This window comes from Antechinus flavipes, chromosome 3 (assembly GCF_016432865.1).
Source record: "Antechinus flavipes isolate AdamAnt ecotype Samford, QLD, Australia chromosome 3, AdamAnt_v2, whole genome shotgun sequence".
Classification (NCBI taxonomy): Eukaryota; Metazoa; Chordata; class Mammalia; order Dasyuromorphia; family Dasyuridae; genus Antechinus; species Antechinus flavipes.
In genome coordinates, this window is record NC_067400.1 from 256,447,507 (window position 1) to 256,474,790 (window position 27,284).

Below are 27,284 nucleotides of genomic sequence, written 5' to 3' on the forward strand. Positions count from 1 at the left end.
CACATCAGGCATAGGGCAGGTAGGAGGAAGGAGACAGACAGGGAGACATAGATAACTATGAAAGAAACCTGGTTCCCTCTGCAATTTTTCAAAGCCAAGAAATTCCTTTTCAAGTGCCAATATTATTATTCATATTTTACTAAAAATTTTGGATGTATTCTTAAAGAGAAACTCACAGAAGACTGTGGAAAAGATGAGTTTTCCAATCTTTCTTAAAAGAAGGAGCAAAATGAAATCTGATTACCTTAGCAGTATGAGTCTTTTAGGATTATGGTACCAAATGATTTTATTGAATTTAGTTATTAGGGAATGAAAACAAAACAAAAAACTTTGCTATACCTAAGCAGTGCCTTTTCTTCTCATTTGTTGGAGGGGAAGAATACTGAAAACACAGGGGCTATTCACAGACTCAATTCCACTATTGCTCAGCTCTACTGACGAACTTAGATCTGTCCCATTTCCATCCTGTGCCTCTTTGCCCCTTGTTGGGCAGCCTGGTGTTGCCTTGCTTTTGAGGGCTCATCATATCATTGGTGGACTCAATATAGACCTCAATTGATTTAGCCTACTATAGCTTAGAACTTCCCAGTTCAGGTGATCAATCTACCACTCTTGCCTCTCTGATCCACAGGAATTAAAAGCATTCACTGTCTTTTTATACACTATCGTGTCTTCAAAGAGGGTGGCATAGGGAATGGGTATTTCTCAGGGAGTAGAAGATAAGGAATCACTTCCATAGTAGGGTAGCTACCTCCCAAGGCCACACAGTATATACTCTTATCTTATATAGTCAAAAGTGTACAGTGCAATCATTTAAACTACATTCTTGCTAGTTATGTCACCTTTTCCCATTTCAGAAACTCCATACCAAAATGCCTTAATTCCTAGTTTTGCATATTTTGATTATTTTTGGAGTTGAAGTTGGGAAGATGGGCACTTATAGAATGGAGAGAGGAAAGAAAAAAATTAAAAAACAAAACAAAACAAAGACTAGCTTTTGCTCTTCAGCACAGTTCCCCCATTTCTACCAAGGTCAATAGTTAACAATTATTCAGGGAAAGTGTTCTTTGGTTCTTCTACTATTGAATGTTGTTGACCCTCCAAAAAAATTCCTGAATTAGCTTCATTCTTCATCTAGCCGGGTTCAGTGCAATCAGTAATTCTATTTCTTTCTTTCTTTTTGCAAGACAATTGGTATTAAGTGAGTTGCCCAGGTTCACACAGTCAGTAAGAGTTAAGTGTCTAAAGAATGGATTTGAACTCAGGTCCTTCTGACTTTAGGGCCAGTGCTTTATCCACTTCATCATTTAGCTTCCATGCAGTCAGCACTTTTCAAGAGTTGCAACCATGACATTTCCATAATACAACAGTACTCCAGTTTCTCAAAGATACAGTCCCAATGTTTTGAGTTCCAGATGGCTATTTTTAATCTTCTTTGGAAGATGAGTAGAAAAGTAGAAGATAATCAATTCCTTTTCTTTTTGTTTGAGAGTACGTCATTTCTTCTCTGTAGCAGAAGAACATTTGGTCAAGCAGTGTCTAATCAAAATTGTCTTTGTCATGTGGTAGTTTATAGTCAGCTATCTAGTTTTGCATTGGTCTCCTTCAAATGTAGTCTTGATCAGAAAAGACAAGGAAAGGAAAAAAGATGAAATACATATAGTATTATTATAATAATGATGTTATCTACAAATATATTTATACATGTAGAACATGTATTTATATGCAAGAGTATTTATGTAGCATTTTACCCATGTTATTTCATTTGAACCTTACAGTAATCATAGAAATAGAGGCTATTATTAACTCCATTTTATATGTGAGGAAATGAATTGCCCCAGATATATATAAATAATTAACTGTTTGAGGCAGAATTCAGACACATCTTCCTCCATAAGTTTAGCACTATGCCATTCAGGGCTTGGTATTTGCTTTTAGAAGGAAAAGGAATTGATCATTATGGATTATGCCATTGCATTGCATGTGAAAGCCCTCTGTCCACTTATATGCAAACTTCAAAGAAAGATTTTCAAAACAAAGCATATATAGCAAAGGCCATCAAACATTTGGTCCTTAAAATAATCTGTGTAGAGTCACTTGCTCTTTGGAATTTTATATTTATTTTGCATCTCCAACTTGTACATATTACTTTGTGGATATTTTTTAAATTAAGAAATGAATTTTCTCACTAAAACACTGAAATTAAAACAAGCAGGGTCTAGGACAGGTCATTTTAAAAGCTTATGCAATCTACAACATATGTTAAATATTGTAATCAGTATTATTTCAACTACATCAAATCACTATTTTTTCACACTGAATTTATAGGAAAGTGGATTCTGGAAGCGACTCTCCTTGCCTGAGATTGACTCCCCTGATTCTTGTAGTTGTAGAGGTGAGGAAAGATATAGGGTTCTGATAACTGCAAGGTTACCTGGTTGAAGGGCATAGAATAAAGTGAGGATATAGTTTTAGAACATTGCCTGGTATCAGTAACTTGCTTATTCTCTTCTTTGTAGTAAGGAGAAAGCACCATTCTACAACTATATATTTACATGGTATTTAAAAGTTTACAAAGCACTTTCTTTACAATCATTCTGTAAAGCACATAATTCTTCAATGAAATAATTTCTCCAGTACTTTGGAGAATGAAAGGACAATTGTCCCCCTCATTGGTTGTGATGTTCTGAATTTAGAGTCCTCCTTCCCCAAACCTAATTTTTTGTTCTAAATTATTTTTAAATTAGGCATTCCTACTTTACATAATTTAAATAATCTTTTTTTTCCAGGAAGGAAAATCTTTGGTGGAAACACCCCCAAAAAAGTAATATTTTACTTCATGCCTATGTTGGTCCTACTTATGATATATAAAGAAGGATAGGACCAAAACAGGATTCCTTTTGGGAAAAAAAATTCAAATCAAGTCCATTGTGCTTAAAATAGTTTCTCTTCATGCCTTTATTGATAATTAGACTGCATTTATTTGTAAATTAAGTTAATTTTTAACTTAAGGTTTTCAGAGTTCTGAAAAGGAATTTATCTTTTGAAAGAGGCATCTCTACGTTAGTCATGTACTGATTGGCTAGTGCATAATGTTCAATTTCTTTGTCTTTTTAAGTTCAACAATTTATTTCTTTGTCTTAAAGCTCAAAACTTAAAGATGCCCATATTCTTTTAAATCGCTAAAAACACTAAAAAAAGATTTTTCTGACTCTGGATTGTAGATAAGCCAACAACCATAGTCATTTTTATAATTGAAAAAAGCCTGTTGTAAAAATTTAACATTAATATACAAATAACTTTTCTAAATGACTATTTAGTTTCTTTTTTCCTTACCGGTGGTTTCTGCCATCTGTCTGTTTCCCTGGGGACCTGTTAAAATAGAAATTTTATTTAGAAATATCACAAGAATAGAGACAGACTAAAGATATATAGAAAACTTCCTTCTTCTGTTATAGCTTACATTCTTTTAATACATCAACGTCACATTGAGGATTTGGGAAAACTCTCCCTTTTTGCCATTTCTCTTCAACCATTGCCAAGAATGGAAGGACAATTGGCTAAATGATTTAAAAATTCAAATAAGTTATTTTGCCAACAATGATTGCCATTTCATTCTTTTAAAAATGTTTTTTATGTTTTTTCCAATTACACAAAAAGCCAATTTTAAACATTCACTTAAAAAATGTTGAGCTTCAAATTCTCTCCCCCTTCTACCATCACCCTTGAGAAGGCAAGCATTTTGATATAGATTATAGACATGTGCAATCATGAAAAACATATTTCCATATTAGTTATGTTGCAAAAGAAAACAATCCCCCCAAGACCCCCCAAGAAATGACTGTTTTTAAAAGTAAGCCTCAATTTTCATTCATATTCCATTAGTTCCTCCTCCTGAGATGGATTTGCTATGTCATTCTTCATATGAACAATAAATCACTAATTTTAAGGGAATGAAAAATTAAGTTTTTAATTATGACTAATTCTATATATAAATGGAATGAATATATGACATACTATTAATTATAATCAAACACTATTATGACAGACTATAATATTTCAAACTAATTGTTGGAATGCTTAGAATTCATAATAGAATAAGGAAGCTATTGGGTGATTGACATGAACTAAAGGTAAAAATAAACTTTTAGTTTTGGGAAAACAACATGGTCTTTTATCCCAAAGTCACAAAAATACATTTCAGTACTGTCTTTCATTTTCTGTAGGGTCTCTGAAGCCTTTAAAAAGAACCAGCCATCGGTGGCTGAATTGATAATGATAACCACTTTCCACTTGAAGCCAGTTCTAGGGATCTTAACTTGATCCCCATGGCTTTTGATGTCTTTCTAGAGCTCCCTGACCACTGAAGTCTAATGCAAATGCATTCTGGACATTCTTTGGCTTTCAGCTAGTATTCTTGCTTGGGTTCAGAGATTTGCCATCCTAAATTCCTTATTACCTGTCTTCCTTATTCGGTTGTTGCCACTATACTTTGATGTTTGGTCCAAGTTCCTTTCATCTTTCCTTTCTACCATTGTCTCTACATATAGTAGGCCACAGGGAAATAAAAATTCCTAGGGGTTATTTGCAATGAATCAAAACCATTGCAAGGGAAAGTAAAATATACAAATTTAAAAATAATATGAGGGCAAGGTATTTGGAAGTTCATGCAAAAGAAATAACTTTAGTTCTAGATTGAATAGTATATATTTTTTCAACTTAAACTTTAACTAAAATTCCACAAACACCCAGACTGTGGCATCCTGATTCTTGCCAGATGTGCCTTGCTCCTTTGTAGCCTCAGATGAGAATGGTATCTTCTACTCCTCTCCTCCATTAGATTTTGGACTCCTTGAGAACAGGCACTTTCTTGTGCTATTCTTTCTATCCACAGTATTTAGCATAATGTCTGGCACACAGTAGATGCTAAATAAATGCTGGTTGACTAATTGCTCCAGAATATTCCCCATGCCATTTAGAATTTTCGTACTTGACTCTCTGCAATTCTGGGTTTACACTCACTATTAAAAAGACCCTAAGAGACATGTTATACTTTTGTTTGTTCTATCTGTCTTAAGATGTAATCATGTGTCTTTTAATATCTTCTCCGTTTCCCCACAGAACAAATAATGAAATACAAATAATAAGCATGAGTGTTAAAATCACCTTAAAAACCAGAATAGTTAGTCCTATTCACAATAGATAATCCCCTTTCTTGCAGTTAGGGAAGAAAGAATCATATATCTTTCCCTAGAGATCAAATAGAGATTCCATTTTCTTAGAGGTTTCTTGGGATCTCTTTTTACATGAGTGAGTGATGAATACTATTGACCATCATAATTTAAGTTATATATCTGACTTCTCCTGGCATTAAATGCTAACAAAAGGCAGACTTGCTTAATCAAGACAAAACTATGTGGAAATACATATTATTTCTTGTTACAAATAAATATTCCCATTCTTTTTTTACATTATACTCCTATTGTTATTAATCTGCTTTTGAGGGGTTGAGATGGAGGGCTGAAAAGACAGTGGGGTGAGGAGGGTTATATTTTTAGATATGTGATTAGTGAAGGATCTACTTAGTTATTTTGAAGCAGATTCCATTCTGTTCTGTTTTCTAAATACATATTATTTCTCAACCCCCTTTAGAAGTTATAATTCTAGCTGTCCATGACTATGGTACTAAGCTATGGTATTTAGTTTTGATTGGGATGCCTTGTTGAAATAAAGAAAGACATTTATATTGAAAACAACATCTCAGCTTTCTTTAAATATCTATCTGTCTATCTATCTATCTGTCTGTCTATCTATCTATCTATCTATCTGTGCTGACAAACTACTGATTTTCATGAATCTGAAATTTAGTTTTATTTTAAAAGAAACAAAAAAGGAATGAGTGAATATATTATAGTCCACATAACCCTTGTGAAGTATTTTGAAAGAATAGTTTGAAAAACATCACCTGTGTAATCTCCATAATGATGTTTGTTCTTACGTAGCTTTCTAACTGAAATCACAATCACCAGAACAATTACAAATACAATTCCAAATATAATAAAAAGGGTGATAATTGATGTTTTCCCAGATGGTATAGACTGATTTGGGGTAGTGGTGATTATATGATGATCTGTGCTTCCGTCTTGAGAAAGAAGAAAGCCTGAGATTTAAAAGTGAAGAGAGAAGTGTTTATTAGTCATCTTTAAGATGGTCATATAAGACAGTAATATTAAAAGTATTTCACTACCATCATTAATCTTTACTTTTGAAAATTATAAGCATTTGAAAGCTTGTTTTATGGTAAATAACCTAACTTTCAGAATTTCACTGTTGAAAAGTTTTTCTATCATTGCTTACAATTTGAGAGGATATATTTTAGCCTAAAGGGCACAAAACATTAAGATATAACATGTACATTCTTTTTTTTTTTTGAAGATGCCTACCATAAAAAAAGGAACACTGAAAACAAGATTGACATTTATATATATATGAATCCTTCACTTAACACACTAGCTAATGCCTTGAAAATACAGCTGTAGGAAAAAGAATGTTGTATGGCACAGCTGATTTCATAGTAATAAAGTTATAAATGGAAGATTATCTTGAACTGCCATAATTTAGATTGGAACCCCAAATCTTTAGCCTCAAGAAACTTATATTCGATTTGTGGGGAAATGAAATCAACATGGCTAATTAAGTAAAAATACATATGAAACAATAAAGGCACAGATACCAATTTTTAGGTTTTGAAGTAGTTTAAGAAAGTGTTGAATCTACATGAAGTAATGAGATCATTGAAAGATTGTATAAAGAATAGGGCTTACAGTTAGAAGACAGGACAAGAGAAAGGCTCAAGCAAAGGATACTGAGGACAAACCAGACAACTAGAAGAATGGAGAGAATATGATATCGCAGTAGGAGAAGGTAATTGATACTATTAAATGATGCAGAGAGATCAAGAAGTATGAAAACTGAGAAAAAAACCTTTGGATTTGGCAGCTAGGTAAGTAATAACTTTAAGAAGAGTAGTTTTAATTGTGTGATGAGATCAGAAGCAAAACTCTAAGAGACTGAGAAGTGAGAGATGATATAGAAGCAATGAATAGAGGAAACTTTTTTAGGAGTCTTTATGAAAGGAAAGAGAGATAAAGAATGAAAAAGTGAGGGACTGATAAGATCAAGTGAAAATTTTTTGTTTTCTTTGAAGACTCAGGGATGTTTGTAGATAGGAAAGAAGGAACCAAAAGATAAGATTAAATTGAAAATTATAAAGTAAAGGGAGATAAATGCAAAGACTACTTAATTCAGGTAATGAGTTGACTTAAGTAAGCGTTAATATTAGTGAAATGATTATTGCTTCACTAGAGATGGAACAAAGGAGATAAGGGATGATATCAGAGGATTTTGACATGTAAAGAGATGTAAAAAGATAGGGAGAAAAGTGAACTCACAGTAAATTTTCTTTACTTTTTAGTTAAATAAAAGGTAAGGATTTCTATTAAGAGGGAGGTAACATGTAGACTTGAAGAGATAAAAGTTTTGGAACAGTAATTTTGAGGAGTAGTGTGATTTCCCCTTCCCCCCCCATTGAAGTGGAGTTAATTGTGGAAATTTTTTTTTTCTTCTGGTGGGGATCCAGGTAAGATTAGAGAATAAACTTATGCTAGACCTGTTGTCAGAACAGTCATGTGATTTCTTCCAGAAACATACTATAGCATGTAAGGACAGAGAAGGCTGATAATGCTTTGTTTAATCTGTATAATTTCTACCTGTCATTTAAGATTTACTTTGTTTTATGAAAGAAAATGCTCTCCACTCCTAATGGAACTTCGAAAGCCAGTTTGCAAATAAACCATATATCCTGAAATACCTGTTAGGTTACTTTGAGAAATCTGAAGTTTTAGGTGCTAGAAACAATAGAAATGGACAATTCTTCCTTAGGTAGGTCAAATGTAATTTGACAGAGTGTTTTGGTAAATTACACTTCAATATTGGTACTGACCATATAGACATAGAAGTTTAGCTTTAGGTAGGAATCATCCAGTTCAAATTCAATCTTAGCAAGAACCTTTTCTATAACATTCCTGATCATTATTCATGCAAACATATTCCCATATGGTATACTTGAAAAAGTGCCAGATTTTGATCTAGGAGAGGTAGGTTCAAATTCTACTTTGGTCAGTTACTTCTTATGTGATCTTGTATTTTAACCTCTATGTATTTATTTCTTCCTCTATAAAATGAGGTCTTTGGACTAGATCTTCCTTCTAGATCTAAGGATGAGATGTTCTTTGAACAGATCATACTGTTGCTTTGCAGAGCAGCTAGGTGGTGTAATAGATAGTGTCAGCTTAGAGTCTGGGAGACCTGATTCAAATCCAGTCTCAGACACTTGCTACCTATATGAAATTGAGCAAGTCACTTTACTCTCTTTGCCTCAGTTTCCTCATCTGCAGCTGGAAAAGGAAATGACAAACCACTCCATTCTCTTTTCCACAAAAACCCCAAGAAACAATAAGAAGTGTTGTTTTAAGACAAGGATTTACTAAAGATTCACATCTGAGTGGCTTAACATCAAGGGAATGTTTTTTGTTTTCAAATGATATTCAATGAACAATTTCTATCAAGTAGATGGAAAAACTTTATGAATCACTAATCTAATCCTTTAGCATTTTCATAAATATAGCTTTGACCCATAAATAAATATGAGCGTTTTTTAAATGTAAAGTCAAAGATTTGTTAGCAGACCTCCAAACCTAATTTAGGACTTTGCTCATAAAAGGCACTTAATACTGATGAATCAAAATAATTGAAGTGAACTAAATCCTCTGGAGCCTGTGACTTTTAAACTTTTAGTATATTATATTGTGATATGAAAATTCTTGAATTGCAGACTAAATAGATGTAAGATTTCTTTTTGGAAATCATAGATTCATATGCTTACAGTTTGAAGGAACCTTAGGAGTCATGAAATCCAATCCGGACTTGAACAAGAATTCCTTCTAAATAACATGCTTCTATTTAGAGGCAGCTAAGTATCTCAGTGAATAGAATGCTGAGCCTAGAATCAGAAAGATTAAAGTGTGGAAAAGTCACATAACCTCTGTCTGCCTCAGTATCCTCAAATGTAAATGAGGATCACAACAGTGCTTACTTCATAAAATTGTAGTGAGAATCAAATCAGATAATATTTGTTAAAGTGCTTAGCGCAATGCTAAGCACATAGTAGGCACTTAATAGATAATTATTTCTCATCTATCTCCCATCTCTTACTAAAGATTGCCAGTGAGAGAAACCCCTACCTATGGATGCCAAGTTTTTTTTGGTTTTGGATTTCTTTTTTTGCTTCAAATCACTTTTCCTTATTCTAAGAGTTCTCTCTGCTTACACTCAAATACTCTTCCTTTATCATTTTTGGAGTGTCATTTGTGAAAAATAAATTTACACCTTTCCCATTTGAACAATGGATGACTTACTTGACTGAACTGTTAGGTTTTGCTGTAGATTCACATTTTCTATACAGCATTCAATTCTGATGTTAGGAGTCCATGTAATCTTCAGCACACTGGAGACACTGTATAAACCTTTCTCATTGATGGTGAAGGTATCATTTTGTAGGCTTTGATTAAGCAAACTATTATCTGTTTTGTTTACCCAGTAAATCTTTGGCTTTGGAAAACCATTGTGGGAAGTGCAGGTAAAAGTAACTTCTGTATCATTGGTCTTCTTTGGAGCTTCTACTACTGGAATACTGTAGTTTGCTAGAAAAGGGGGAAAAAAGGCACATTAGAGATATGGGTATGGGGCTATAAGTAACAGTAAATAAGTATGATGGGAGAATGAGTTATTGGCACAAAAGGGGAAGTCAGGAAGACTCTCTTTTCTGAATTAAAATTTGGACTCAGACACTTACTAACTGTATGACCGTGGGCAAGTAACTTAACCCTATTTTGCTTAGTAAAATGAGCTGGAGAAAGAAATGGTGAATCACTTCATTATCTTTGTCAAAGCGTCTCCTCCGTCCACCTCCCCCCCCAAGAAAAACAAACAAAAAAAAAAACCAACAAAAACCAGTCCCACAAATGGAATCTTGGAGAATTGGATGCCACTGAAACAGTTGAACAACAAATATAGTAACCTTCATTTAGAGTACTGGTAAGCCTAGAAGAAAATTCTGAAGTGCTTAGCAACAGGAGACTACTCCTTCCTCCAGAATCTTGTGCTTTCCCCAGACAATAAATAAGACAGAACTGTTACTTTAATGAGGGTATTTTTTTTCAATGACCTCTCTAGTAATTAAATGAAAATGGTAAAGGAGAGACAAGGTCACCTCCATTTATAAATGTATAATGTTCTACTTAGAAAATCCCAGAGAATCAGCAAAGAAACTGAGATTTTTAATAGCATCAGAAAAAGAACAAGAAACAAAGTAAGGTGACACAAATTATCTTTGTTTCTAAATAGTATTAATAAATACTAAGTGGAAAATGCAGAGTTTATTTTTGTGTGTGCTAAATATTGTCTTGTGGATAGCCTCCCAGCTTTTTATTGTATCATGGCCTAGAATGCTTTCTCTCCTCATCTTCATACACTGACTTCCATTAAGTCCCAGCTATAATCCCATCTTCTATAGGAATGAATACTTCCCCAACTTCTCTTAATTCTAGTGCTTTCCCTTTCTTAATTATTTTCTATTTATCCTATATATAGCTTATTTTTTAACCCATGTGTTTAGTTTGTTATTTCTTCCATTAAATTGTGAATTTTATGAGAATAAAGATTGTTTTTTTATCTCTTTTAGTATTCTCAGTACTTAGCACAGTGCCTGACATATGGTAGATACTTAATAAATGCTTGTTGTGTGACTTGATTTTATCATGGGAAAGCTTTAATCTTTCTGATTTTGTTTTCCTCCTCTGTCAGATGAGGGGGCTAAATTAGATGACTTCTATTGGCATTTATACCACAAAATCTATGCTTCTATGAATGCCAATTGACTGGATGGACAAGAATAGCAAGATTATGATTTCTCCTACAATGATGTGTCTATTAGAAATAATCAAGGGAAAAGTTGGAAGAAATCTTATGATATAATTGGGTCTATTTCCATTATTTTCTTAACCAATTTCTTCATATAATTTCCATCATATTTCTTAACCAATCTCTTTTCTGCCAAGTTAAATGGAATCCTGGCTATTTGTAGAAATTAAGTTTTTCCTTTGGATGGGAGAGTAGTAAAGCAGTAAGATAGGAGACTATGTTTGACATACTTTCCTATGAGTTTCACTAAACTTACTCTGATATCTTTTTGTGAAATATCGATGGCCTCACGTAATTCTTTAAATATGATCCTGGTAAAAACTTCAAGGATAGCCAAGTTAAAGGTTCATTGCTAGAAGGTTGGCTACTAGTTGATGACTTTTGGGGCAAGGAATGGAATAATCACTTACAAAATCTATTATCTATTAAGAGTTTAAATATGTTAATGATATATTACATAATAAAGGAAAGGAGCTTTGATTTCATGGGGGTGGGGACTCAGTCCATCAAAAGAGACCTTAACTATAAATCTGAATTAATTGACTTTTCTATATTTATACAACTAATAAATATAAAAAGTGGGATGGGAACTCAGATCTTTCTGACAAGGTTAACATGCTATCCATTGGGCTCCATTGATTATCCAGTTTTTCAATAAAATCATGACTTTATAGAATTCAAATAATTTCCCAAGGCATTACAATAGTTAAGAAAGTAAAATTTCTCTATTTCTAGCATTTTTACCTGCCACACGAAGATTTACTGGAGATCTGAAAAGAGGGTCAGTATTAGATGTGTTTACAACAATGCATTCCAATTCCAGTTCATCTTCTATGGTGATGTTAGACAAATGCAGAGAAAAATCGCCTCTTTCCATTTTTTCAAGTTTCAATGATGTTCTGTTCCGATATTTAGAATCAATATATTGAGAGGTATCGTCTCCAGGAATATAGGCATTAATAGTTTTGAGTGGTTCATTTTTCGTTTGCCAATAAACACTTATTTTATTTAAATCAAAATGTTTTTTTCCAGGACTGATGCAACTTAGATCAATATCGCCTCCAACCATACCATATATTTCTTCCATTATAGCTGCAAAACCAAAAAAGAGTATGGGATTAATTTGGAAATTTTTCTCTTAATCCTTTGAGTTGTTTATCTCCTTTGTAAATGTATTCACAGATATGATTTTACAAATAATATCTATTGCCACAATAGAGGATAATTAAAACCTCTGTTCCCCAAGTAACAATCACTTTAGAAATTAGAGGTTATCAATCTATTACCTAGAAGCAACAAATAATTTAATAATCTCAGAAAAAGATTTTTAAAGTTAACATTAGGACCAAGAAGAATGTTGTGGGAATGAGAAAGGGAATAAAATGATACAGCATAAAGTTGGATCTAAAAGGGGCTTTAGAGATAAATCTGGTCTTGTCTCTCCCCCTCCCAATTTTGAAGAACTCCAGTGAGTTGAAGTCCTTTGTCCAAGAATATAAAGCTAACTAGTGGCAAAAGGGGAGACCTGACTTCTAGTCCAACATTATTTCCAATAGCCAAGAGAGGAATATAAATTGGAAATTTCAAGAATTGACAAGCTTGAAGATAGGCAAAAGATTATTGGGGTAGCTAGTCGGCATAGTAGATACAACACTGAGCTTGGAATCAGGAAGACTCATCTTTATGAGCTAAAATCTAGTCTCAGATACTTTCTAGCTGTGTGACCTTAGTCAAATCTCTTAACCTTGTTTGCCTCATTTTTCTCATTTGTGGAGAAAAGTGGAGAAAGAAATGGTAAACCTCTCCAGTATCTTTGCCAAGAAAACCCCAAATGGGGATCATAATGAGTTGATCAAGAATGAAAAAAGACTAAGCAACAGCAAAGTATTGTTGAAATACATAGGACCATCTGCAATTTCTGTCACTGCAAAGGGATGTGTTTAGCTCACTACATTAAGATCCTAGTGAATTCTAACCATTCTGGGCTGACTTACCATCATTGTAATATTTTGTGGTATTTCCTAACTTCTGTAGTATTGTAGTATTTCCCGCTAGTCAACTTTCTTAACATAGGTAAGAGTAAGCCTCAAAGGGTCTCTTTAGAGGCAAAATATGGTAAACATAGTTTTATAAAACTTTAAGAATTAGAAAGATTTTCAACTTCCTCTTAAGGAGGAACATAAATAATTACTAGATAGCATTACCATGGTAAAAATATTATCTCCACTCCTATGTGTGTGTACCTTAAATTTAATTTTATTTATAAAATTTCTCTTGAAAAATTTGTGACATGTTTTGAGAAAACTAGAAATACCTCATAAACCAGACCAAAGTTAGAAATCACTATATTAACAATTGCTGTGGTGCTAAAAAAGACTATGTAAATAACATTTAAAACTGCAATGGAGATAAAGAGGAGAATAAGCATTCCTTAAGCACTTACTATGGGCTAACAGTTTTATAGATATTATCATTTGACCCACTGGGCTAACAGTTTTATAGATATTATCATTTGACCCAATAGCTTTCTAATGTACATTTTTATATAGATCAATAAATCAATAAAAATAAATTTTTTTTTGGCTTTTGAAACAATTCATGAATGAATTAGAATACAATAATATTCAAAGTAAAATAAATTAATATGGTCTGGTGAAGAGTATATTTCTACATAGTTTTCAGCTTCCTTCACTGTCTCGTGAGTTTCTTTTCTCATTTCTAAACTCATCTTAGAATCTATGGTACATTTTCTTGGTTCTTCACATAAGGAGCTAATTAGGACACATAGTTAGAAGTGTTTTTAAAAGATATAAAAAATTATACTTTTTAATATTCCATCACTATAAAAGTGATTCTATATTTCATAAGTCTACAAATTATGGAGCAAGAACAAAATGGAAAATTCCATCCAGATCTACTTGCTTTATTTATGTGACTCTTAAGAAGATACCAGTGACATTGCATCTTTTTCTACTCTATGCTTGACAGCTCATCACAGTGACACCATGAGGAAGAGAAGGCACATATTATTTTATCGATAAAGTGAAATGCAGAAAAATTCCACATGGAAATCCTTGTAGGTCTTTGGTAAAGCTAGACCATCCCCATTTTTATCTCTGTGCAGGCTGTGGAGAGGATATGCTCATGTGTTATGAGGTCAGGGATCCTGGGAAAGTACCTTAATTTATCCTATCCTCTTTTAGTTACTATCTGAGTTTTATTCTTTTAGCCCAAGACTTTGCTATGAGGGCTGTTATTTCAAGTGGTTCTCAATAATTTATACTTTATTTTAAAAGAAAGGTACATGAGCCAGTTTTTATGGGGTAGATTTGGAAAATACTGAGTATTAGAGGGTAATGTAAATAGAGCACCACTGAATTGGGAAGAAGGCACAGAAGAGGGCAGTTAAAACGGCTACTATCTTAAAATTTGCAGAGGATGACTCTATCTTGGCCCTTGGGTTAGACATCTATGAAGTTCAGTGCATCGTTTTATAGGGAAACAAATTAACAGGGTCTTATGTGTACATTACAATAAAGTTTTTCACTGCATATATTTGTAACACATCTTTTAAATATTACTTAGCAAAATTACTTGACTCTGTGTCCAAGAACAGTGGGTCAATTGTTACTTCAGCTACAAAAGAAAATGGAAAAATATTTCAAAATCTCAGTTTTAGAAGTTTCCCTTTCTTTGTGGTCAATTGCCCATTCTAATACACTGAATTTGATTTAAATGATTCTATTTAGTCTGACCAAAAAAAATGATTAGGATATACCAAAAGAAGCTATTAACTCAATGTGATTCTACCCATATTCATTTAATCACTCCTTAAATAAAGATCCATAATAACAGAAGAGTTTGACTCAATTTATGGAATTGGCATGTTCTGAAAAATTTCTCTGAAACATTTTTCTATGTTGAAATTTACTTTATTGTTAATTACAAAATCAATTACATTCATCATTATGAAACTGGAGATATGTTTCACTGGAAAATATTTTGGTCCCAAAACAGAATAAAATCATACAAGTTTGAAGTAAAACTTCTAAGACCACACATTTAAAACAAGCAAGTATTTCCTAGAGACATAATAATTTGATGATAAATCATGAAATATGTAGTAGTATTAGTATAGGTTACAGGTGTTTTCCCCCCTTCTTGCTCAGCATAGCAGTTTAAAAAGAAGTAACTGTAACAATTGTAGATTAACTGAACTGAACCACAAAGAAACATGCTTTGTTGCATTTCCCCCCAAGGCAGAAATGGCTTCTTCCCTTTGTAAGAAGTGTTGTTGTTTGTCCTTTCTTCTGGAAGATGACCATGACATTGGGGAGGTGATATTATGACATACAAGTAAATTGCAAAATCTAGGAAGGCATTTCTTTCTCTTTTTTTCCTCTTTTTCTTTCTTTCTTTCTTTCTTTCTTTCTTTCTTTCTTTCTTTCTTTCTTTCTTTCTGTCTTTCTCTCTCTCTCCTTTTTCTTTCTTTCTCCCTCCTCCTTCTTTTTCTCTTTCTCTCCCTCTCCCCCTTTCTTCCTTCCTTCCCTTCTCTCCCTTCCTTCCCTTCTTTCTTTCTTCCTTCCCTTCTTTCTTTCTTCCTTCCTTCTTTCTTCTTCTTTCTTTCTTTCTTTCTTTCTTTCTTTCTTTCTTTCTTTCTTTCTTTCTTTCTTTCTTTCTTTCTTTCTTTCTTTCTTCCTCCCTCCCTCCCTCCCTCTCTCTTTCTTTCTTTCTTTCTTTCTCTCTCCCTCCCTCCCTTTCTTTCTTTCTTTTTTCTTTCTTCCTCCCTCCCTCTTTTCCTCCTACTCTCCCTCCCTCCCTCCTCCCTCCCTTCCTTCCTTCCTTCCTTCCTTCCTTCCTTCCTTCCTTCCTTCCTTCCTTCCTTCCTTCCTTCCTTCCTTCTTCTTTCCTGCATTCCTTCCTTTCTCTTTTTTCTTCCTTTCTCTCTCTCTCTTTCTTTTTTCTTTCTTTCTCTCTCCTTCCCTCCCTTTCTTTCTTTCTTTTTTCTTTCTTCCTCTCTCCCTCCTTTCCTCCTATTCTCCCTCTCTCCCTCCCTCCTCCCTCCCTTCCTTCCTTCCTTCCTTTCTTCTTTCCTTCCTTCCTTCCTTCCTTTCTTCCTTCCTTCCTTCCTTCCTGCATTCCTTCCTTCCTTCCTTTCTCTTTTTTCTTCCTTTCTGTCTTTCTCTCTCTCTCTTTCTTTCCTTCTCTCTCTCTCTCTCTTTCTTTCTTTTCCTCTTCTTTTCTTTTCTTTTTGCCACCATGTGTCTATAGATCCCAATGGAAATATTCTGGACTTACCAGCTCTCAGACAACCAAGAAGGAATAAGAAGAATCCAATACTATAATAAAATAAAGAACAAATAGGAGAAATATTAGTGATATAGTAGATGGGGTTCTGGATTTAGAATCATGAAAGCTTGACTTCAAATTCAGCCTCAGATACTTATTAGTTCTGTGACCCTGAGTTGTCTGCCTTAATTTCCTTATTTATAAAATGAGGATAATAATGGCGACTACCTCCCAAAATTGGTATGAGGATCAAATGAGATAACATTTGTAAAGCACTTTGCAAACCTTAAAGTACCTAAAGCATACCTGAATACTATTATTATTATCAATAGCTATATGATATTAGAAGGAAACCAAGAACCACAGATGCTGACATTATGAGTATGCATATTTATATTATATAGAAATACAAATAGGAGATTTCATTTTCTGAAAGTCAATAAACACATAATTCCAGATTATTTCTCAGTAAAGATAATAACTAAATGTGTTATTCAGGAGAAATGGAGAGGGAACACTGTAGAACAGAAAGTAGTATTTTCTACTGTTTTAGAATAGCCAATAATGCAAAATTTTGAGGCACCTGGTAATAAGGCAACTGGAATTTTAAAAATCAAATATGAAGTGGCTGCCTATCAACTCATTCTAAATATAATCCTGGCAACCAAACATATTATTAAAATATTGTATTAATAAATCCAACCCAAATGAATAGTCTCTAAGTGTCTACTCTTCACAGGGACTGTATCAGGTATTTGTTGGATGCTCGATGATTAAATCTGTAATAGTACTTGCCCTTAGGAAGTTTCTATTTGATCTGGGGATACAACTCATAAACAAATAATTACATATGCTGTAATTTGAGAATGAATGAAAGAATACTGAAATAATGCTTATATATATATTAGACTGAACTTTTGGAAGTTATTAGAATAAGGCTCTTTCATGTTCTCACCTTTTAAAATTAAATTAAAAGACTACATATTAAAAATTAAGCCTATGAATATAATTACTACAAATCAGGGAGATCCCTGGCTAAATACCACACTCTGGAAAATTTTTTTCATTTTTATCACTCAAACAGGACAGGAAGAATTCTAACATTATACCTTAGCTTTATTTGAATTATAGCTCTCAGATCCACTCAGTTCTTTCGCTATAATCTAGCACAATTCTCTTATTCTACAGATGAAAAAAAAACTGAAGAAAAGTGAAGTCATGAATGATGTTTGCCCAAATCCACAAGTTTTTATTAAGTGTTTAATCTGTGCTAGGCACAATGCTAAGCATTAGTGTTATAAATAAAGACTAAAACACCTACCCTTAAGGAATTTACATACGAATGGAGAAGAAAGCATGTAAAAAATAACATATATACAAGATACATATGGATAAATGGAAGGTAATATTAAGGGAAAAACTCTAGCATCTGGAGAGATTGCTTAAAATATCCTAAAGAAGCTGACATCTGAGCTGGTTGCTGAAAGAAGCCAAGGATTCTGAGTAAAGAGAGCATTGCAGACATGAGAAACAGAGCAAACGACAGCAAATAAAGTCTTATCTACAAGAAAAGGAAGTAGGTTAGTAAGGTTGGGTCCTAGGATTGGAAGTTGGAACATGAAAACATGGAAAGATTTGCATGCAATAATGAATAAAACTAGCAGATCCAAGAAAATATGGTATTAGGTAACAGCAATATTGTTTTAAGAACAACTTTGAATGAAAATCATTTGCACTTTTATAAATACCCAATTAACTATAAATGACATATAAAAGAAGACATCATCTATATCCAGAGAAAGAACTGGTAAATAGAATTGTATAGAATGATTTTAGATATATCTGCCTATTTCTGTCTAATGATGGCTACCTCTAGGAAGAAAGGAGGAGGGAAGAAAAAAAAAAGAAAAAAGAAATTAGCATAATAACTTGTATATTATACAAAGCTTATTTGCAATTTCATGTGCAATTTTTTTTTATTGTACTCTCTTAGGGAAATACTTGTTTTATTCTGTAAATTGAATATAAAATAAATTAAAAAAAAGAATTTGGTGTAGGTAGAAGGGAGGATAGTATAAGAAGACTGGAAATGTAGAAAGAATTCAGATTATATAGTTTTAAATATACAACAAAGGACTGTATATTTGATCCTAGAGATTATAGGAAGCCACTGTAGTTTACTGACTACCAGGAGTGATGTTTAAACCTATATTTTAGGAAAATCACTTTGATAGTTGTGTGAATGGTGGATTCAAGTCAAGAGAGATATGAGAGAGGGATATCAGTTAGTAGACTACTATAATGGTCTAGGAGAGAAATAATGAAAACTTGAAGTAAGGTAGTACCTGTGTGAATGAAGAAAATGGGATGTACAGAAGATGTAAAAAAGGGAGAAATGATAAAATGTGAACTAGTTTGATAAGTGAGTGTTAAAAGAGGGGAAATGAAAATGACCCAAGGTTATGAACTTAGGTAATAGGAGGGTGGTGGTACCTTAAAAAATAATAGAAAGTTTCAAAGAGAGAAATGTTTTAGGAGAAAATTAAACAAAAAAATTAAAATAATTCAGTTTTGTCTATGTGTCCAATAGGCAGTGATGAGGCACTAAAGCTCAGGAGATTAAAGATTGGATATAGATCAGGGAAGTATTTATATGACGATCATAGATGCACCCCTGAGCACTAATAAATTCACCAAGAGAGATAGTATATAGAGAAAAGAGGGCCCGAAGCAGAGTTTAGAGGGGACAATTACAGTTGGTGAGCATGATTTGGGTGAAAGAGACTGAAGGAACAGTTAGTTAGATAGGAGGAAGACAAAGAGAAAGCCATATCAGGAAAACCTGGAAAGAAGAGATAGTTGTTCAACTGCAAAAAAGATCAGAAAGCATGAGAACTGAGAATAGACTATTAAACCTGGCAATTAAGAGATCATTTGTAGCATATGGTTTCAATTGAATTATGAACTCAGAAGATAAATTATGAAGGATTTTAAAAAGAATAAGAGGATAGGAAGTGGAGATAATCATTTGTAGACAGTTTTTTTTTTTTTTTTTTTTTTTTTTTACAAAGTGTTTAGCTGATAAGGGAAAGAAATATAGGATAATAACCAGAGGAGAAGTGGAATCAAATGAAAGGTTTTTGAGGATTAGTGTGATATACTTATGCTTATAGGCAGCAGGGAAGAAGAGAGTAGATAAAAGAGACTGAAGATTAGAGACAGTAGGAGTATGACAACAGGGACAATCTACTGTAGAAACTGGCAGGGGAATGGCTCAAGGGTGCATGAAAGGGCCTTGATAAGTAGTAGAGTTATGTGAGTGAAGAAGATAGTGGAGAATTTTGTCAGTGGGATATAAGATGAGAAGAGGGAAGTTTCATCAAGTGGCATTAATTGTGTGAGAGTGTGTGTGTGTGTGTGTGTGTGTGTGTGTGTGTGTATGAGAGAGAAAGAGAGAGAGAGAGAAAGAGAGAGAGAGAGAGAGAGAGAGAGAGAGAGAGAGAGAGAGAGAGAGAGAGACAAAGACAAAGTGACACATAGAATTTCAGAGACACACAGAGACGATAGAGATAGAAACACATGGAAATACATACAGAGAGACAAACCCACACAGAGATAAAGAGACACACACACAAGATAGAGACAGAGATGGAGAAACATACAGAGACCCACACATAGACAGAGCAAAAGACAAAGAGACAGAGACATACAAAAAGAGATAGAAACACACAGACAGACTGGCAGTTAAATTGACAAACACACAGAGAAACAGAGAAAGACACACACAGAGGCAGAGAGAAAAAGAAAGAGTGAGAGAGAGAGGGAGCGAGAGAGAGAAAAAAAGTGAGGAGAGAGAGAGAAACAGACATAGAGACAGAAAACAGGCAAATGCACAGAGAGAGATGTGCACATCAGCTGAGAGAGGAGGAGGAAAGAGGACAGTTGAATGCAAAAGCTGTTGTGGTGAATGGGATAAAGAATCAAGCAAGGAAGTGTAAAAGGATCTGTCTTGCTACAGTGAGACCCCAGTTGACTAAATTAAAATTTTAGTACATTTTAACCCATGTTTATAATGCATTATTTATTAGCCCAGGGTTCCCAAGTCTTATATCACCTAATAAATTAATAGATATACACAATTTCTCATTAGTTTATCTATGAGCTTTGGGCCTCCCTCCACTCTAGTATATAAACAGAACAGATACAACTCTTTAGCTCAATTTCATATTTCTCTTTCTCTCTCCCTCCTGGTCCCTCCCCATCCTCACCCTCCCAGGTCATCTTATACTTCTGATCTTATAACTTTAAAGAAAGAATATAATCATACAATTTATTGTAGTAGCAAATAAAAATGCAATCACAAATTAATATTAACAATATATTGCTGTGAATTCATGGAGTCAATCTTTTATTTTTCAAAAAGTAGGGGGAAAAATATGAAATAGAATATTCAGTCTTTGTCACTGACTACTGTCAGTCCTCAGTCACTGAGGAGTCAGTACTCCTCAACTCTGGATACCACAGTTTCTTTTAAAAAAGTAACTCCAGTGTTGTAGAAATTCTCTTCACAAATATCTCTTCACAAAATGAGTTACAAATAGTTCTTTCACAATGTATCTTAAGATTCTCTCCCAAGAAAACACTTTCATAACTTTCTCACAGATGACAGTTAATTCCTTCAGTCCCACTCTTTCTTAGAGAAATAAAAGCTTGGACTCTTCACAAATGACAGTTGATATTGTTTTTGTCCCCTCAAGAATTTAAATTTAGTTTTCTCATAGTGCCTTACTTCTTCTACCTTTACAGTTTGCTGTTAGTTCCCCAATAATCTGTTCCCTCTCCCTATCCCTCTCAGTATCCACAGTCTATGTGATGGAGACTTATTGAACTAAATGTTGAAAATAAAACTTAACTGGTAAGATACTTGGCAGTATCTGCTGGACTCAACTTTTGCCTTCTGATTTGCTTACTAATCTAAGTCAGATTGTCACAGCTCTTGTCAGAGATCCTCTGCACTTTGAACTAGTATAAACCATACAATTTGCTACATTTTTTGTGTCTGTTTCATCATATACTTCAGAATTTTTAAGTGACATTAAAAAAAAGATAGGGATGACTAATATAATATTCTCAGTCAATTGTCATGTATCAGAGAAAACTCTTTGAGAAAGTATTGGGGCTTTTCTGGACACAAATCTCCTATTTAAAATATTTTTAGGGCAGCTAGATAGAACACAAGTCCTGGAGTCAGGAGGACCTAAGTTCAAATGCAGCTTCAGATACTTAATAGCTATTTGTCTCCGGGCAAGCTACTTAATCCCAATTGCCTCAATAACAGTATTCAAGAAAAAAGAAAGAAAAAAAAAGGAAAAAACTTATTTTGAACAGATTTTTAAAATGGAAGTTAAAATCTTTTCAATGAGAAGATGCAATGTTGTGCAGTGTAAAGGATCCTAAACTTGAATTGTGATTTATCCTTGGTTGGCTAATTACTTCAGCTTCTTAAATGGTGGTTCAAAACCCCATATGGGGTCTTATAACTGAATTGGGAGTTTTCAAAATTATGATTTATTATCAATAAAAGTAGATTTGCATATCTACTTTATATACTTATATGCCCAGGGTCATGGAAAAATTTCTCCAGCAAAAGAGATTACCAGAGAAAACTTTCAGAAGCCCTGGCCTACACAACTACCTACTTGAATGATCTTAAGTAAATCATGTTCCCTTATAAGTCTATAACTGGTAGATTTAATATTAGTATGATAGCATTTGCTAGATGCTATACTTATAGGATTGCCAGGACATTTATGAATTTAAGAAAAGAGAGGGACCTTTTCATGAAATTTTGTGAAAGTCATGAAAGAATTTGTCTTTTGTTATTATTGTTCAGAAAATACATACACCAAATGAATACTTCAATGGAATTTTAATCAAATTAACATTAGTATTCCCTTTGTTGCAGCAAATTGCAAGACGTGTATAGATTTTTAACTCATTTGAAACCATCTATAGATTCTAACCCATTCCAATTTGTGTAATTCTTATCCATCTTCTCCTATGGCCTACTCCATAATGGATATATCCAAAGTTAGGGGAGCTTGAGTACCAATAGATATGCATGAACTATCCATCAACTCTCAATATGTGACTCACTCATTTCCTTCTCTGATTATACCTCCTTTTGTGCAATTTTGATGTGTGATTGTGGCAATCCATCATTTGTATATAGCATAGAATCAAGATGTGGTCTTGGGCTATCACATGTATAAAATGCAGAACTGCAATATTATTACCTTACATGGGTTCTTAAGAAATATTGTAAAACAAATGACATTTATCTTTTGTGTTTTCCCCCAATTTAGTGTCTCTTTCAGACCTCCCCTCTTCCTCCCCTTCCTTATCCTAGCAGTTACTATTCACCCTCTGGCATCTCCAAAACTTCCCTCCCCCTTTCTTCTTCCTCTACCCTCCATCTCCAGTTCCTCATACTTGAATTCAAAATGACATTTTTTCACTTCCCCTATCAAAACTCCCACTCTTTCATATGATATTAGGAGAAAAATAGTTGGATTATAATTCACACTAAAGTGTGAGGTAAGGTCTCCTTTACATGAAAAGAAGAAGCAATGAACATTCAAAGAAGGAACAGTGGAAAGAATTCTAGATTTGAAGTTAGAAGATTTCGGTTCTAATCCTACAATATTTAAACATTTAAATATGAAAAACAAACACTTAAAGTTATCTGGCACTGCCCAGCTCTATGTGGATTTTTGCCTACATCTCAACTTCAATGTCCCACATAGAACTCCTTTTCTTCCCTCAATTTATTCCTCTTCTTGCCTTATTTTTTTTTTGGGGGGAAGGGAAGGACAGCACCATGTTCTCAGTCACTAAGGCTTTTGATTTTGTAATGATTTTGTACAAACACCCCACAAACTTTTTTTCCTAGTTTAATTCCAATTTTTCCCCTCACATCCCTTTCTATAATTCACCTAGACTTGCAGAATCTATCCCTTCAAAATGTTTCTCTTAGCCTTCCCTTCCTTTCTGGCCCCATTACTGTCAACCTAGTACAGGCTCTTATTTGCCTCTTGATGGGTCTTCTTCAATAGTCTTAGTCTTAGTGTCTCTATTTCTCTCTCTCTCTCTCTCTCTCTCTCTCTCTCTCTCTCTCTCTCTCTCTCTCTATTTCTCTCTTTCTCTTTCTCTCTCTCTCTCTCTCTCTCTCTCTCTCTCTCTCTCTCTCTCTCTCTCTCTCTCTCTCTCTCTCTCTCTCTGAATTAGAGCTCTCTCTCTCTCTCTGAATTAGAGTTAAATGACTTGCCCAGAGTCACACAGCTAAGAAGTGTTAAGTGTCTGAGGTCAAATTTGAACTCAGATCCTCCTGATTTCAGGGCTGGTGCTCTATTCAATAGTCTCCTTAAAAAAACAACAAAAAAACCAAAAAACCAAAAAAAAAAAAAACCTTTATTTAATTACATGTAAAAATAATTTTAACATTTTTTTTTAAATTAAGAGTCTCAATAAGAATTCTGTTTCCAGTTTCTTTCCTCTTCAATTTTTCCTAAATAGGACTGACTTATTAAACTTCCTAAAGCACATCTTTGATTAAATCACTCCCCTATTCAAAAATGTTCATTGGTTCTCCACTTTTCCTTAGCATGGCAGTCAACACTTTCCACATATGATCTTACATACCTTTCAAGTCATCATTACTCCCTGCTAAATTGATCTTTCCGTTCTGAAACCTGTGCCTAGCTTCCCTGCTTCGGTGTATTTGTTTATAGTTCTCTATCTCCCCCTCTCCCTGCCAGCTCCATTCATCTGTTAAAAACGAAAAACAAAAAACAACCTCCTCCTCCTTCCCCCCCCCCCCCCCAAACTACCCCACCATTCCAAGACCTGTTCAAATGCTGTCTCCTCCATGAAACCTTTCCTGGTCCCTCCAGTCAAAGGAGATCTCTTCCTCACACTCTCATCACTCACTTTTTTCTAACTCCCCCCTTTTGCTATTTCTTTCTGCCTTGTCTTAACTCTCCTCTTTGAAAGTAGGGGCAGCAATTTATTAATCTTTTCATTCTCCCACCCCTACCCCCGTGCCACATATCGTATATCGCGGTAAAGTGTGGGCGATCAGCAGTTTATTGAACGGAAATCTTTGGGACCATTTCACACGCTACTTTTAATTAGTCTCTTTATCCCCCCACAGGCAGGTTTAAGCGTAATGACTTTCTACCACTTATTTGGAGAATGTCTAGTTAACTTTATCTACGGATTCCTTGTGAAATATCCATTTGTGACTCGAGTGTAATTTTACTACTCTTCCCCTGACACTCTTCTCCAATACTCACTCAAATAAGTTTTCTTTGTACCAAGACTCAGGTATTAAAATTTCTGCGAGGTAGAGTTCCTGAAGAAAGTCTTCCCTTATTACTAATCTCCTTCCTTAGGTCAAAATCTTTTTACAATAATTAGTTTTACGCTCAAGGGTGCCTTTATGTGTCTCTAAGAGCTGATTTTTCTCTCCCGCCTCTTGCCCTATCAGCTGCATCCATTCTCGGAAGACAGCTTGGGTTTCAATAAGGAATAGAACCGGCAAGCCGCCGATTACTCTTTTCTCTCCCGATCTTCTATTTAGGACTAGCTAACGATCGAATCATTTCCAACCATTTCCCATTTGGGGTCCTTCGGGGTGGGGGTGGGGTGGGGGACTGGGCATTCACAACCTCTAGCTGCCACTTTCTTCGCCCTTTTCCCTTCCAAAGCACCCGGAGGCTACTAACTTCGAGAGAGAGAGAGCCCGAGTAGGGCTATATAGATGAGGGAATGGGCTGGTTATAGAGAATTAGCAGGCACTGAGAATCCTGATTTAGTAAGGGGGCCCAGAGAATCTTCTCTTTTCCTGTCGGCACTTTTCCTTCCCTCCCTTGTCGCCTCTGCCTCCTCACTCACCTTTTCGCGGTCATGATGTGAGTGCAGGAGAGATATTACGGTCACCTCGTAGAGTTGTTTAGAGAGCAGAAGAATCAGAACTCTGAGACTTTTCGCAGCGTGGGCCAGAAGTCCTATTCCTGAGGATGCAACCACCCAATTGTCAGTCCTGCCCCCAACAGCACAGTCTTCTACTTGGTCTGAGGGAATAGTGACAGTCCTCCCACGAAGTTTCCTCCTCCCACAGCCTAGCCCTGCCCACACCCCGCCCCGGCCTCTACCCGTTCCTACTCGTTCCCTACCCGCAGGTGCCCTGTCTCACTCTCCTTCGTCAGCTGCCAGGCTTACTTTCTCATTCGTCAGCTCCCTGGCCAACCCCGGGTTAGCCTACGGACCAACGCCAAGTAATATGTAATGTTTTAACTTTCCAAGGCAAGACAACTGGGTCTGTTCAGAGACAATGCTTTCCAAAGACAAGATGGAAAACGGTGAAATGAACGAGAATGATGTGTCTTCCCAAGTTGAACATCCTTTGGGCAGGGTGGCTGCTGGGCCCCGTGCAAGAGATTCAATGTCTTGGAACAGTCTTCATCCTCTTAACTCAGTGAAATGGTCCCAAGCTTCTCCAGCATTTGAAGTCATTGCATTCTCTTGCAGTTAGGTTTGCAGTTTGATGAGATCAGGTGAACAGATGAGTAAACCAGGGTTCAAAACCGTCTCCCCCATATAATCTATATGGTGCTAAAACAAGTACCTTAACTTCTAGGCTTTAATTTCATCTGTGAATGGAGAAGGAAATAATTAATTTCTCTTGGGGAGTCCCATGTTTCTTTGGAACTTTTCAAAATTTACTCCTTTTTAAGGTAGTCTTGCTTGACTTTCCGAGAGAGAGTGATTTGGAACCTCCAGCTTCGTTTTGCTGGGATTCAGAGGAATTTTCAACGCAGGACAATGATTTCTCAACGAGAAACGGCAGGGACCAGACTTTCACTTTGAGGAGGGAAGCTCTATTTACACTTTTATTTCTTTGGATCTTTGGTTTGGAGAAGATTGCAAGCAACAATTTTAAAATGTACACCCATGTATTTTGAGATGAGTCTAAGTTCCATATGCACTAATTATAATAAACCTATAAACTTATGGAAGAATGTTAATTTTTGGATTAGGAACTGTGTTACATAGATTTTTTTCTGAAATTAGGAGGAAAAAAACCCACATCCAAATGATTTGCTCAGAAGAGCAAGTATTTAAGTGGAAAGAATTATAAAGAGGATTTCATCATCTTTTTTCTTTTTCACCATAGTTGAGTCAATAACAGAAAGCAAAGTGTTCATAATAGAGGGAATGAAATATTATTAATAAAATATTTTATGAAACATGAAAATTCTCTGACAGAATTTGAAAGAAATCTTCAACTGGGCAATGAAAAATCAGCCTTGCCGCTAGCTCAAAAAGTCAGAAGTAAAAGAACCTAGCCCTAGAGAGAGGCTTGCTCTTGAAGATAATAGGGGAAGAGAGGATTTTTCACTCTCTCCCTTCTTCAGCTATGTTGTCTTGAAGTAGACCTACTCTGCTTCCAGGGGACACTATCAAGTAGCAACCAAAGAAAAACACATTTGATTGTCAAACAGACTAGAATTGGTTTTAATCTGTGGGTGGCTGTTGCTGAACAAAGCAGGTAAGGGAGAAGAGTGTCAGGACAAAAACAGAAGTTTAATTTCAAAGTGAGGAAAAGCGCTTGTAAACAAGGATACATGTGTCAGAGCATTGCCCCTAATGGGAAGGACCCAAGGCTGTGTGGGGAGATCTCAATACTAATACTTAGGGCTCTACTGTGAGCTGTAACACTTAACAATGAGACAAGTTTGATTGATAGCAGGGCTTCATGACTCCAACATGGGTACTATATGTGCTTGTCCAAGTTCAGAGACTACTGGATGTTGGTGTAAAACAATTCTGGGATTTTCCTATGTCTGAGATTATCCAGTGAGGGAGTTCAAAGGAATGTTTGTTAAGCCAAA

The 27,284-nt window shown here is 34.9% G+C and overlaps 1 protein-coding gene across 1 annotated transcript; it reads right to left on the reverse strand.

Annotated features, from left to right (window-relative positions):
- Positions 1-268: 268 nt before the first annotated feature.
- LOC127553892 (ICOS ligand-like) lies at positions 269-25,466 on the reverse strand. Its single transcript, XM_051984980.1, has 7 exons — positions 25,285-25,466; positions 16,339-16,379; positions 11,785-12,132; positions 9,477-9,761; positions 5,966-6,160; positions 3,337-3,372; positions 269-1,616 (listed from the first exon to the last, which is right to left on the reverse strand). Exons 1-7 carry the CDS (start codon positions 25,296-25,298, stop codon positions 1,606-1,608), a joined length of 930 nt encoding a protein of 309 aa, XP_051840940.1. The 5' UTR covers positions 25,299-25,466; the 3' UTR covers positions 269-1,605.
- Between the last annotated feature and the right edge of the window lie 1,818 nt (positions 25,467-27,284).